This window comes from Anopheles gambiae, chromosome 3 (genome assembly GCF_943734735.2).
Source record: "Anopheles gambiae chromosome 3, idAnoGambNW_F1_1, whole genome shotgun sequence".
NCBI classification, from domain to species: Eukaryota; Metazoa; Arthropoda; class Insecta; order Diptera; family Culicidae; genus Anopheles; species Anopheles gambiae.
This window is the reverse complement of record NC_064602.1, coordinates 13,141,852-13,157,086: the sequence shown is the minus strand read 5'-3', so window position 1 is coordinate 13,157,086 and position 15,235 is coordinate 13,141,852. Positions and strand designations below refer to the sequence as shown.

General features: G+C 44.1%; 1 protein-coding gene across 1 annotated transcript in view; it reads left to right on the top strand.

Annotated features, from left to right (window-relative positions):
* LOC1275447 (neuronal acetylcholine receptor subunit alpha-7) overlaps positions 1–15,235 on the top strand; it is a 104,193-nt gene that overhangs the window by 46,096 nt on the left and 42,862 nt on the right. Inside the window, exon 4 of the mRNA XM_061653071.1 lies at positions 9,458–9,597. Coding sequence (XP_061509055.1) covers positions 9,458–9,597 — 140 coding nt within the window. The remainder of the gene's footprint in view (positions 1–9,457; positions 9,598–15,235) is intronic.

Sequence of the window (15,235 nt, the reverse complement as noted above, 5' to 3'; positions counted from 1 at the left end):
GGGAAGGGATCGGCTGGTTTTTGCGGAAAGATGCCTACGCACTAAGGCTTCCGAAAAAGGTCGATTTACGGTCGAGTGGAGTGGGTTGAGGTATAAGCGGTGGGTGATATATTCCTGGTAGCTGGGTGGACGCACACTCCCAGTCCAGTTCCAGCTCGCTTCATCGATCGGGTATTGCATAACGTACCCGGGGGAAGGTTTTTGCAACAACAACAATGGCCAACACACGAGCAGCATAGCTCGTCGGAACGATACATCCGACCGGGTTTTGGTAGATTGCCCTCACCGAGGGTGTCCTCCGGGAGGGAGTTGTATTAAAATGAATGACTGTCATCAATCATTTGGCGATGCTTTGCAGCGCATTCAACCGTGACCGGAATGCTTATGGTGGTGACGTGACGCGAGCTTTTTTTCCCTTTTTTTTGGTCGGTATCTCGCCTCGCTGTTTGCCCCGTGCTGCCGAGATTCCATAAAACTAAGCTCCCACAGTGTCGTCTGTCGGTCGACACTATCTGTGGAGTTGATCCCTTCCTCTCGTTGATTTTCAGATCGGCAAAGGGATGGGAAGGCGAGATGGGAGAGAACGATGTGTTTATGAATAGTGTGGTAGCAATTGATGACGCGAATATTTTCCCGCTATGCTATGCTTTGACCTTTTTTTTGGGGGAAATGATCTTTGAAGCATCGCACGTACTCTTTCAGGGTGTACAAAACATGTGATAAGAAAAAAAAGAACCTTTCCTCGATCAAAAAAAGAGACAACACAGTGTCAACTGGGCGCACATGGGCACCGGAATTCAGTCATTAATCCTCCGGCGAAGGACTTCCGGTTTGAAATCCGGTTCTAGAGCCGCCGCCCTCGGGGCATCGCATCGTGCGTAGAATGTTCGTCCCGTATCAACCAGACGGCATGCAAGGACACGAGAGGATTAGATTAGGTGTTACGCGTCTTTAAGGATAAGGGACCAATGGCTGGACCCGCATTCGTACCGCTTCGATCGAACTGCACGGTAAAGACGACAGTCCCTCTGTGTATCTGTGGGGAATCATTTAATTTCCATCCGACGTTGGGTGGTGAAATTGGAGCTCCTACTCGTTGAGGATGTTTTCGTCTTTTTGTCCCCCGTTTTTGCTGTGCCGCCTGTGTCGCCTGTCGTGTGAACGTTAAGGAGCCTTGGGAGAAATATTCAATTCAGGTCGCTTACACGAACCCGACAGCTTTTAAAGCTTCTTGTTGTAACGCGCTCCTCCTCGCAATGGGTGGGTCATGGCACACACACACACACACTCATGGCACATGGATACCACTCCGTTTTATCGATTGGAACTCGCGTATGCAGAACAGTGGTGGGATGAAGTTTTTTTGTTGCTCCCCTTTTTTTGTTCACTGGTCCCAATGGTCTGGTTAAACTTTGTCTTTCCGCTAGTGAGTTGGAAAGCTGGGGGTTTGTTTCATTTCTTCCGCTTTTCTCCCTATTGTATGTGTGGTGCTGTAACATTGTCGTCCATGTATGGCCCCTCGGCTCTGCTCCTCCACGGTAAGTTCCCGTCCACCGGCACCCTGCTGGAAACTGTACAGGTATAAACAGGATTCCCCGTTGGGTTTTAAGGGATTGCTGTTTCGGAAAGCCTTTGCACTAAACCTGGGCAAAGTTAGCGGGAATGCAAACGATGGTAACGACGGAATTGGGGAGAGCATGTGCAAGTGTGCTCCGGGAAAGGGGAAGGAAGCAAACTTTGCCAATCAGTACCAGGCCACCGGGCGGTACGGTTATCATTGAAAATTACCTTAAGGCAGAGCTGGTTTGTAGCTTTATGGTGCAGCAAAGGAGGCAGCAGAAGATGATGTTGCTGCTGTGCTGTCTTTATTTGTTATCATTTTTATACTGTTTTATTGAACAAATACAGTATTGAAGTTGTTATTGTGAAGGAGATAACAGTCCAATTGTCTTGTGTTTAATTCTTAATTGGAATATTGAGCTGTTTTAGTCAGAATCATCAAAGTGATCCTTATTTGCAGGGAAAAATTAGTATTAATGTACCTTTTAAAGATTACCCAGCAATAATAAAACACAAAATTCACAATCTGTAATTGTGTTGCTATTATTTAAAAACGATTTAACGTGTCTCCTTTCAGCATAATAGGGTATCATGCGAGAATTGTAACACAAAATGTCTCTTAACTACACAAAGTAATAACTTCCCCCAAACCCTTTAGCCGTGTGTGTGCCAGTTTAGTGGCAAAACCCAAGCAAAAGAACGCAAGAAGAGGAATTACTGTTGAGAACAATTTTTAGCCGCTTTCTGACAGGATCCCCCCCCCCCCCCCAACGCCTCAATCCTTCCTGCTCTGGGCCGCATCGCATCGCAAGGGTGAAAGTTAAAATGGAGTTGGACGGAGTTTATGTTTGCAGAAAGAAACAGACGGCACATAAAAAATCACAAACTTACACACACACACAGAGACACACGTACCTCTCGGTTTGCTGAGAACCGATGAAAGTGGCACAGAGCAGTCACACACACACACACACACACACACACACACACACAACAAGATGAGTCTGCAAGCTTCCAGAAGCTTGATACGACACCGGTTGGAAGGGATGGAAGGCTCCGGTACTGGTACCGGTACTGCTTGTTGAGCCGTGATTCCTGAGCCCCGAGACGAGTTGTATTTAATAATGCACATGTTCAGCTACCGTACTTACCTGAAGCACGGTACGGTGGTAGCAGGCCAACCTTTTCCATTATCTACGATGGCCCCTCCGTGTTTACCTTGCCCAAGGAGCGGTAGACGGAGTCAGAGCGAGAGCGAGAGAGAGCTGCTGTGACAAGGTGGAACCACCACCACGGCCACCACGGGGGTCGGCGAAACAGCAACCGACAGCGAGTTTCATTACAAGCAGAAACACAGCCAGCCATCATCAGGACCTCCCTCCCAAAACCCGGAAAAAAGCCCGGGGACCGATGTTTGATTGCAGAAATGGAAAGCCCCGCTGGTGCACAGGGTGTGACTCTTTGCTACAGACAGCACCTTTACGTGTTTTCCACCTTATCAACCTTCCTGCTTCTCGAAGAGAGTGGGAAGTGTTTCGTTTTTTGTGTGTGTGTGTGTAATATTTATCCCAGGGAATGGGCGTTATTTGACATGGAAACAAATAAAAACAAACCGAACGCAAGTCGCCCAAAGGGATGCGGGCGGGAGCACGGATGACACGGGGCATCCCTAGCCTAGCTCCTGCTGATGGCGCTGATGATGATGCAGTGGCGCTCGTGCCTTGTGTGCTCGGCTGCAGAAATGAAGAATTTTTCACGGGTACCACATGCACCAGACAATTCTCCGCCAGGGCCAAAGGACTCGTGGGCAACACACACACACCACTTGAAGCGAGGTGGAGCAAATGAGCACACGGCGCACTGGCACGCAAACACGGAAAACAAATTAGTGGTTTGACATTGTCACTTTGTAAGCATCATTTCATTGTTTGCAGGAGTGAACAAGTCAAGTTCGCTGTTGTAGCGGGAGGGAGGGATGGAAAGTATTTTGCCAGTGCCTTTATCTTACAAATGGATTGTTGAAGTTTAAAACACGAATCGCTTAGTTGACTAGCTTTGTAGACGAATGTTTCGAATGGTTTAAACGAATTTAACGCTATTGATGAAGCTTGCTAGCAAAATACATGATAGGAATGAAAGGTAATATTGGCTTGGATAAGCCACGCTGTTGGATTGTACAATTGGTTGGCTTGTTAATTAATATGACAACAATGTTGAACAAAATTGAACTAAAATTACGTTTATAGAGACTGCTTCATCATTATACTCTTAGGAATGGAACACAACATTATTCGATGCCTATTAACATGTTATGAATTCGCATCACACTAATTTTATCTCTGAAGTCGAGTAATCTCAACGTCGAGATAATGCATTTTTGTATGGACAAGCTTTCTTTTGAGTTTTTACAGTGTTTCCCGTGCTTTTTTTGTTGCTTCCCGTAAAATTTTGGATTTATTGATCGTTTTTAACATATTTTTAAATCGTTCCATCGCAGCATGTATCGCAGCTCTATGAAAAAAAAACCTCAGAAAACTACAAAAACAAACAACGGGAAACTCTGTATCCCTGAGTTATATATAATAACGCGAGACATGAAACAAATGGGCGCGTAAGACTAAATTAATGGTGATGGTCTCGTGGTACAATCGTCAACTCGAACGACTTATAATAATCTACCCGTCATGATTTCAAGCCTAGAATAGACCGTCGTCCCCCGTAGCCAAGAATTGACTGTCCGACTGCGTAGTAATATGAATTAAACCTCGAAAGCGCCTGTATAGGCCGGGCATGTCCGCGAGGAACGTTACGCCAAATAGAAGATGAGGAAGAAGAATCACCAAGACTTCTCAAAATTGTGTCTCATAAAATGGTAATTAATTAATATAACAATACGAAAAATCAAGAATTAGCTTTTGCTCAAATTTATGTTTTTGATAATGTTCTTTTTGTTAAGTATAATAAACTTCAACAATGACAAGTATTTTTGTTCTATAAACACAAATAACTTTCTTTCAAAAATGTTACAACATGCTGATTGTATGTATAAGAAAGTAATCTATAAAACTCTTATAGCTTATTTTTAGTAATATAAACCCAAACGTATCACACTGTGACCAAATGTATCAAACTAAAGCAAGCAATTCCGAGTTTCAATCTCGCAAACCGTTCTCAAAGCTCCTCTATTTTCAACATCCCGTTTTAATTCTTTTTCGACAAACGCTCCACTCTTTCTGTGAAGGTTTGATACGATTTTTTAAACTACACAAGAGAATTAAACGATATAGAAGAAGGAGAAAGAAAGAAAAAACCATGCCAACAAATCGTTCCCCTGATCGATTTGGCTCCCGGATGCTGTGACACAAAATTAAGAACTTCCGTGCTCAAGCGTGCTTCTTCTGGTGTGGCTCGCCACGAACGAATCTGAAACGACCGAGCCAAACCGAAAGGAATGCCACAGCCAAACGAACGGAAGAGTCTTTGCCCGGAGAGTGTAGGATTTTGTTGTTGTAGTTGCTTTTCTGCTTTGAATTTGAACATTTCCTCAGTCCCGTCGTCCTTCACTCGAGTCTCTACCTACACACACACACATACAAACGCTGCGTAATCAGCATGTTACAGTGGAGAAGCTTCAGAACGAAGCAAAAAGTCCAGCACGATGACAGTAACCACCTTGAGAGCGATTTTGGCGGATTGCGACGTGGGGCCGGGCCGTGTAGTCGCGGCGCGTATCCAAAGACGTCTGGTTGAAGCAAAAGCGGGACCAAACGGGATGGCAGAGGGAAAACGGATAGGCCAGGGGCTGTGCCCGGCAGTACGGTGGGTGGGTGTGGCGGGTACGCGGGTATGCTGCTGGCTGCTGTGCTATAAAAAAAACCTTTTTAAGTAAATAAAGTATGATAGAAAAATAACAGTTGCCCTCTGTCCCAGCCCGTGGTCCCGTTCTCGGGCGTTCGGGCTTTTCCTCCCGCAAACGTTTTTCTTCTTCTTTCTTTCGTGCGTTGGCTGCAAAAGGGGACATAAAAATGAAAGACGAGCGCGAAAGATGGTAAGCGCAATTCACAGACGCACGGGAAGGGAGGGGGAGGGGAATGGGGCGTCCTCATTTTGCTTCCAAACCCCGCTGTCTCTCCAACCGAGCCAAAACGGATGGAAAATCAGCAGCTGTGTTGTAGTAGGGGCGCACACACACACACACAAATACAAAACGAAATGCTCCCCAGCCTACTATGCGAACCCGGGCGAAACTCCCTTCCCACCTCTCTTTCGCTCTCAGCAAAGGATCCGATTTTTTTTGCTCTCATTTTTTATCCTCATTCGTCGTCATTGTTATTGCTGCTATTGCTACTGCTGTTGCTTTTTCGCCCTCGGCGGGGGAGTGGGCTGTTGTTTTTTCTCTTCTTCTACCTTTTTCTCTTCGCTTCCCGTTCAAGCTGTCTTTCCGCACGGTGAGGCGCGGAAGGAAGCACAACGCAACAGTGTGATGCTCAAGGTGGTGGTGGTGGAAGGCAGCAAGGGTTGAAATCGTTGACTCGGCACCTCCCCCAAAACACAGCGGCACCTTTACCCCCCTTCCCCCCGTTTTGGGTTCGGGGAAAGTGGGCGAGGAAATGAAGGAGTTAAAAAATCACCAGCCCATTTCGTGCCATCTTCGCTCGCCCTACTCTCCTCCCCTCCCCCATCCCGGAGGGAGCACACAGAACTGAACGCGTGGCTATAATGAAGCAGCGGCCAACCAACCAACCAACCAAACCCGACAGGGCCGACCGGGTTCCGTTTCGGGATCACTTCCGGCTTATGGGTAACGAGGTGGAATACTTTTATACATTCCCCCGGTAGCTCTCTCTGTCTCTCTCTCTTGCACACGCTGTTGCTAAACAGTGCACAGGGAAGGCAAAGAGCACCGGGTTCTTCTTCGCTAAAAGGAGGCGGTGCAAGCGGTGCAGCTGCAGTTGGGAAGAATAAATGAGTTAGAGCTGCTACTAGACGTCTATGGTCCTCCAATGGGCGGATTTTTTCCTCCCTTCATGGGCAGGTAACATACAGGTCGTGTGTGCGAGTGTGGGTGTGTGTGTGTGCGATGAGATCATTAGTTTAATGACCTCATCCTGTTTTGTGTCACTTGCTGGTGCAACGGTGCACAGCTCCAGCTTCCCCCTTTTTTCCCGCCATTCAATCAGTGGCTGTGGCGAACTTGCAGCAACTGTTGAAAAGAAACCGGAATAATCTGTGGCTAGTGTTAATGAGCAATGGGCCGATTGCATTCCACTCCACATTTGCTTACCGAGTGCAACCGGGAGGAGCGGGTTTTTTTTTTGTGCAGCACGTAATCGAAAACGGTTTATTCGCCATTTAGTTTAGTCAGAGTTGTTTACGGTAATAAATGTATAGAAGAGAACACCCAATGACACACACACACACACATACATACATACAATGTTATTTTCCAAATCAATCGAGCTCCCCATTCAATTATTGGCTATCTGTATCCGGCTATCGGTTCGGTTTTTATTTATTCGGCCCGGCTCGCTATCAAAATGAATCGTGCTCGTGCGGACTTTCGCCCCATTTTGTGCTTTGGGTCACGTTCGCACACATATACACCCTCCCTGGGCAATGAATCTCGTCTTATCCATTTATTTATTCCACGAAATAATCGATGACGGACAGGCGGCAGCGTTTCGGAAGAAGGTGCCGCACAGTAAACGACACTGCCGTACGTGAAACAACGTCCGTCAGTACACACCGCTACACTCTTCGGTGCTCTGTTATAGATTGGACTCCCAGGTGCATAGTTGCCGCACGCGGGCATGGTACGATGGGGGAAAATAAACCATCCGCACCCCTGTTCAAACGTGCAGCACTTGCTTACACCGAGGTTGACCAAGGTGAAGACAGATCTCCGGAACGTCGCTGCAAACGGGCGTGTTAAGAGTGAAGCGTGAAAACAACTTCTCCCTCCCCGCAAGAAAAGGGAACGCAGTGAGCAACCCAAACCCTGAGCGATGTCGGCTTGTCATCGACATGCCACGGGAGGCACGTGCGTTGACCGTTCGGTGCGATACAAGGGGCAAGGAGCCCAATGCTCCATGATTGGCCCTTCAATCTTCCCCCCACAGCAGCTGTTAGCCATATGCTGAGCACGGATTTCTTTCCTTGGGAAAGGGAAAGGTTGAAGTATACCGTCCCCTCCTGTTTTTATGTGGAGCAAAATTGCCGAATTACCTATTGCTTTCCGCACGGGTTGTGATGGGCAATCGGGCCTTTCCCCGGGCCAGGGAACGCACGAGTTGAGTGGTTTAGGGGATAAATTATGGGTGACATTGTTCGCCGTTTTCGTTCGTTCGGTCCCCCTGTTTTTTGCCCGACCATTGGTAGTTTATTGTGCGTTGTGCAGAGTGAGGTTGGAGGAGTTCTTTTTTTATCCCTCCTCCCCTTTTGTTGGGCCTCCGTTAGTATGCCATTGTATACGACATTCTTTACGGTGAAATGTGTTGTTGGAGCTAAAGCGAATTCACTGTGAGTTATTTTAACCTGTCATAACTAACAACACACGCTCAAGCAAGTTCGTCCGGTAGGCGTTTAATAATATTAATTGAAACACATTTCACAGCACCGATGCTTGCAAGCTTTCGTTGTCTACCGAAGCCTCGCTCGAAATTGTCTGTTTATTTAGAGTTAATTTTTCAATTCAATGCAACTCCTGCTTGTAGATAATGTTCTGCGTTTTTGTTTAGGCTTCTTTTTTGTCTCCCGTTGCTGCCAACATCATTAATTCACCTCGTTCGCCAGCTTTGTTCCAGCCGATGGAGACGCATGGTGCCTTACCGCAGCGATTTGGCTGCGTACGTTCGACGTTGCTGCAGCCACGGTTCGGGCACGTTTCCATCCAATGTTGGGCGTATGTGGAGGAATAATGGGGGAAGGGGTGCGGGTGGCACCAAGGATTCTTAAATCCGAAACTTTACGACTCGAGTTTACCGAAGCGGATGATACGTTCTTACCTTCTTGCTTCCTCCCCTCACCAAACCCGTGTCAAAAACGTAATCCCGTGGAAAATTGAACGAACAACCTTTTCGCTGCCCGGTCCCGGAAGATGGACAGAGAGAGAGAGAGAGAGAGAGAGAGAGAGAGAAATCCGTGATGAGGGAAGAAGAGGAAAGGTGGAATTTTTATGTAGGCCCAGGCGTAACGGTTCAAGCAGCTTTCGTATCCTGGGCCACTCTATTGAAGAGGGCTCCCGCTTTCCTTTCTCCCTCGTACACTCGATTACCGCCAGCACCGTATTATGAACATGTTACACTCGATTATCGTGTGCGTGTGTCCGTGCGTTTCTGTGTGCTTGTTTGCTCATACACGTACGCACCGGTTTCCCATTAGGACTGCGGAAACTGCGAGCGGTAATGCGGTGCTTGCTTTGCTGCTGCCTGCGGTGAAGGAATTTCATTTGCCCGCATTTCACATTTCGGCACTAATAAAAGAGGATTTTTCCTAATTTCCCTCCAAGCAGAGGGGAACGGCACTTTGCGTTGGATGTCGCATCCGCTATCTTCCAAATAACTCCAGCGGGCAGCGGGAGCAAAGTCGAAACACAAACTGAAGTTATTTATTTCCATTCGCGCAGATTATGAAGTGTAATTATGTGCGGAACCCTTAAAAGAACGGCCAACCGGAAGGAGGCAGAGAAAATGTTTATCAATTTGTACAGTACAAACATGTAAGCCTTTCGGGATGTGTTTGTAGTGCACAGTAAACGTAACAGTGTGGAGGAAAAAGAAAATAATTTTCTGTTAACGATTCATAGCTGTTCGATTCTTAATGCGATTCTTATTTATTATTGTCCAACAGGCATCGATCTAATCTTTTCCTTTTTCCAATGTGTTTTTTTCCCTCTCAGTGTGCATGGCCGGATACAACGAGAAGCGACTGCTGCACGATCTGCTCGACTCGTACAACATCCTGGAGCGACCGGTGGTGAACGAATCGGATCCCCTTCAGTTGAGTTTTGGTTTAACGCTGATGCAAATCATTGACGTGGTAAGTTCGTTGACGTGACATTGAGCTTTTATTACACCATTTTACAGCGAGCCGTGGGTTCCACAACCCGCCACTCCCTCCCTGCGGGTAGTCCATTGTCCACCGTGACGTGCAAACGAGTGGCGCAATTATTTATCTCTGGCTGTTTGCGGGCCATTTGATTTTAGCATTTACAAGTGTATCTTTTGCTGGATTATCTGCACACACAGACACAACAAAAAAAACGGGATTTCACTCTCCCTAAGGGGGATTTTTGGGGACCTCAGTCATCCCTACCTTTGCACTGTTTGTGTCGTGCTTTGCGCATCAAAATTTGCATGCTGTTGCCGTTTTATTCCGCGTCATTATCGTCCCATTTTTGTGTGTCTTTTTCTCTCCCTGTGTATGGGCTGGTGTTCTAGACGTTCTACCTCAAACTGCTGCTGTTGCTGCTGAAAAATCGATCCCAGGATGAATGGGTCATTGAGCGCTTCTTGTGTGCTGCTTTTGCTTGCTTTGCGCGCGAAAAAATAGCTCACAATTCGATTAGCTTCGATTTGTTTTACGCTTGATCGGGCTGATGAGTTGGCGAGCATCGATTTATCCAGTAAGGCGGGCCCGACCACGGCACGGTGTCTGGGGGAAGAAAAAAAACATCGCTTCACTCAAACGAAGACGCATGAAATGGTGCTATTTTCTTATGTCTCTTTTTCCTTCCCTTCCATTCCATTCCTTTGGATTCTACTTCGCATGAGACATCGTTAACGTTTAAGCTCGTTAAAACTGGAAACGCAAGATCTAGTCGTTAGGTCCCCGTCCCCGGGAGTGCCAATCGAACGCGCAACCTTTGGCCACGGGTCATTAAAACTTCAAACGCCTTCCTTTGTGGGCGGGTGGGTTGTGCTTTTATTTTCATTTTTCCCTCCTATTTTTCTCGCTGCTTTCCTTCCTTGTATGCCTCATGCACCTGCACCAACGGTGCCAGAAATATATAGCGCACGCGAGCTTATGTGTGCGAGGATTATTTTGGCTTTGTTTGCTGGCTCCAGCACTGATTTATTTCCAAAATTTTGAGTCTGCACGGGCGATAAAAGTAAATAAAATCATATTTTTATTACCTGCACGGGGACCTTTCGGATACGGCTGAGCTTACTCTTAAAACTACCGAACCGTGCAACCGGCAACACTTAGCTACAGATTTTCCCACTGTGTGAACGGTAGAATGTGGATAGAAATTTAAAATTTCAGGAAACAAAAAATGTTCCCTTCTCTTTTGCACATTTAAAATTTTTTATTTTATTTTTTATTTTAAGTATTACAGTATTGAAATTGAGGTTTCAAGTGAAAACTGCTATGACACGCCACTATTTTGGTAGACAATTTTAAGACGCATGAAACGTGAAAAAAGGCAATAAGCCTTTATACACTTTATCATTTATTTGATACAATTTGTGCAGAACATTCTGATATGTTTAACTTTTGAGTGGATTAAATTGATTACCAAAAATGCAATTTATGCTGCATTCGACAATTCATTGATTTTACATTAGATGTGTCATAATTTTGAAAACTGCGTTTCTCCGACTGCGCGTAAGTCGAGAACCACGTAACTCGGAAACAGACTGTAACCACCGCTAAGTAAGTTCTGATTTTAATTGATAGCAAAAATGTATGAGACAAACATGAGATGAACACATTTAAAGAACTTAATTCATTTTCTTTTAATTTAAATCTTTCATAAAACGAACTCAATTTAATGAAGTCAATTTATTATATAAGAAGGTAAACTTAAACTTACTCCTAAAACTAAAACAAACTGACTAAACTATGCTTATGTCCCTGTCAATTGCTAAATTTGTACATTTGTAGTCTTTTAAATGTGGTCTAATGCTGAACATATAGAATAAAAATTCGGATTTATTAAAAAACACAATTTTAGCACATTAGATTGATCATCCTTTATTATTATTATTATTATTATTATTATTACTATTATTATTATGATGATAATAATAATAATAATAATAATAATTATTATTATTATTATTATTATTATTATTATTATTATTATTAGTATTATTATTATTATTATCATTATTATTATCATTATTATTATCATTATTATTATTATTATTATTATTATTATTATTATTATTATTATTTTTATTATAATTATTATCATTATTATTATTATTATTATTATTATGATTATTATTATTATTATTATTATGATTATTATTATTATTATTATTATTATTATTATTATTATTATTATTATTATTATTATTATTATTATTATTATTATTATTATTATTTTTATTATTATTGTTATTATTATTATTATTATTATTATTATTATCAATATTCTTATTATTTTTATTATTTTTATTATTATTATTATTTTTATTATTATTGTTATTGTTAGTATTATTATTGTTATTATTATTATTATTATTATTATTATTATTTTTATTATAGTAATCTAGCCGTTGGCCTACATAACAATTCATAACTTATAGTCAAATCTGACTAACCTCGGACCTAATCCAAAAGTACATCATTAATAAAAAAAAAGAACAAGTATAAACGAGCATTTCAGGCACACGATTAAATAGATAAATAGATGAATAAATAAAAAATAAATAAGTAACATAAAGCTTCTGATCATCATTAATTCATAATATAATATAATCAATAATATTCAATAATAATACTGATAACTCACTGGATCAAAATGGAACAGCGCCCCATTAGAGGGATTAAAACGATTTTTTGTTTTCAAAAAATCCGCCTCTGCCAATGTGGCTTTAAAATTTAAACAAAATAATTTGCCAACACCCAACGCACCCAATCCTTTACGCTCCGCTATTTCTACCCCGGTGCTCGATTTATGCTCTTAATCCAATTTCCACCATTTAAATCCCATAAATGCTAATCTCGATTGCAACCAAAAAAAAAAACCGTACCACCATAATTCATGAAGGATTACACTAACTACCTTCTGCTTCGAACAACGGCAATGGACTGGCATTGCAGCGTTCGCTTACTTTTATCACAGTTTCCTCTTTTTTCGCTTTCCTCCGAACGAGCGAGCATAAAAAAACGAAACAATTCAACATCACACTACATTGAAGCGAATATTTAACCTGCACACCAGTGTGCATAACGTACACAGTCGGTCACGGTTCGTGTTCGTGTTCTTTCCCCACACCAATACGTCCTGCTATAGTTTCGATCGATTCAAAAGTTTCCATCCTCAGCTGTTTCTTCCGCCAAGTATGACTGTGTTCCACTCGTCCCAAAAAAAACCTCGGTGTACCCAGTGAAACAAAAGGCATATTCTTATTTTTTTATCCCGAATCACTCCTCCTTCAACTCTACAGGATTTTTTCCCAGGTTCTACATTTTCGTGTCCTTTTGCCCGGGAAACAAGACGTGCGCCCGGAACAAGTGGGTAGGTTATTGAAAGTGATTTTACATGCACATTTAAGGGCTGTAGTGGATTTGCTTGTGAAATTTTATTACAGCTCACCGCGGAGAGCCGTCCGCGTGGAGCCCGGTGCCGTCGCAGGCAGAGGTGCGCAAAGTGGAACAAAAGGACTAAAAGGAAAATCCCGGTACAAACGGATCGAGTTACTCCTTTTACAGCAACATCGACAAAAAAACGCAGACACATTCGCTCTCGCTCTCCCACTTGGTGGTCGTGGTTGCGCTAGATGTTGAACCAGTTGCACGCTTTCCCCGTTCCAATCGTCCCCCAAAAAACGAAAACGGGGATATAATATTCACTTTAACAAAATGGGTCTTGCGAATTGATCTAGGGAAAAGAACCGTACTTCAAGTGTACGCCGTAAAGAATAGGACGAATGGACGTGTGGATGGGAGTACCTTCGGTCCCGGTCTCAGTCCCAGCCACAGCTAGCCAGCAGTGTGCAGTGCGCTTGCGTTTGTAAATTTTTAAATAAATGATTCTCTCACCCACGCTGCTCGGTCGCCCACAAGCTCTCGTGCTCATCTCGTGAACTCATTGCCGTGCCCGACACACATCTGCTCCGATGCTCGAGGTCAGTTCTGGGCCGTTGTAGCACCATTTACTAATATGCCACCACTCGTACCAATGCTGGTGCCGCTGTTGCTCACAAGAGCCGCTTGTTTGATTGTAAGTCACAGAACAGGCGAAACAAGCTATCCCAGCGCTTTCAGAGGCTTGTTTCGCTCCATTCCGGTTCAAGTTCGGCGCATGGTAGTGGTGGCTACCCTGCTCCGTCTACCGTCTTGCAGCCGTTGCCATTTTCATCACTAGGAGTGTGCTCGAGATTAAGGGCTTTGTCCAAAGTGTGATATGGGAGCTGTAATTGAGATGCAAATAGTCGTCGTCTTCGTCGTAGTCGTCGTCGACCTCACTCTCTTTCTGCTACTCTCTCGTTCTTTAGCAACAAGGGTGTTTTGTTTCTTGACTGTTGCTTCGTGTTCCTTTTTTTAACCCAAACCTGCTGTGTAAGGGAACTGGCGGGCGGGAAGAAGAACAGCTCGAAGCGGATGGAACATCCTCGTCTACATCGTTGTATAACAACGTATCCCATATTTGGTCGAAAGCATCCAGCTGGAAGATGATTCGTTTGCCCTTTTTTCACTCTTTCTCTCTCTCTCTCTCTCTCCCCGTCTCTCTCTTGTCGTATGTTTGAGTGAATGTGTACCTCCTGCTCCTGTATGCCCTTCCATTAATATATGTATGTGCAAGAGTCATGTAAGTAACGAGAAAAACTACCAGCATCATTTTTGTGTCACACCCGTCATCCCTTCCAGTCGCACCGGGGGTGGCTGGGGCCACATCGCCGTGGGCCCGCTTGCATAATTGATTTTCCCAAACACGATCTACGCTTCTACTCCCTGCAGTACAGCCGACCCCAGAAACGCCCCCGTAAATTTCACCACCACCTGGTAAAGATCCGGGTTGGGGTTTCGGGGTTTTACAGGTTCATTCCATTCCCGAAAACCGTGCTGGCAAAATGGAGGAATCCGTACCGTTCGGTGCGCTATGGCGGCTGTTTTGCAAAACCGTCTCAGACTCGAGGCCTCGGGGTTGCGGGCAAATCCACAGGTAAGGATCGGGGCTCAATTAGCACTCCTGCCCCCCTCCCCCTTCGTACATGCCCAGCAGGCAAGGATGCCCGTTTTATGGCGCGATGGAAAGTGGAGCAAATGTGTGCTCGTTTGCATTTCTGTTTGCCCTCGTTCGATGTTCGATGCAGTGATTGTAACCTGATGCCGGCTATTCGGGAATTATGTGAGAGTGTGACTAGGGTAACAGGACAGTTCCATTAGCGCCGATAGCCTGCCGGCTAGTAGGGCACAACCGTCCACCATCACACCGTCACCGGTGTAATTACAGGTGCCTTATCAGGTGCATTCACGGAAGGCAAAATCAATGCGACGTTTGTGAAACCTTGTCAAAACTTTTGTGTGTGTTTTTATCCGCTGTTTGCTATTTGAAACATAAGTAAACCTGCAAGATGCAATCTTTGTAAGAGATATTTAATTGAAGTTTGTAGCAGTTAACATATTTCAAAAGTAATCAAACCATGTTGATGCAAAATGAGAACAAATTCAAACTTTTATTGATTATTGATTTATTTATATATTACGACAATTTATGGGT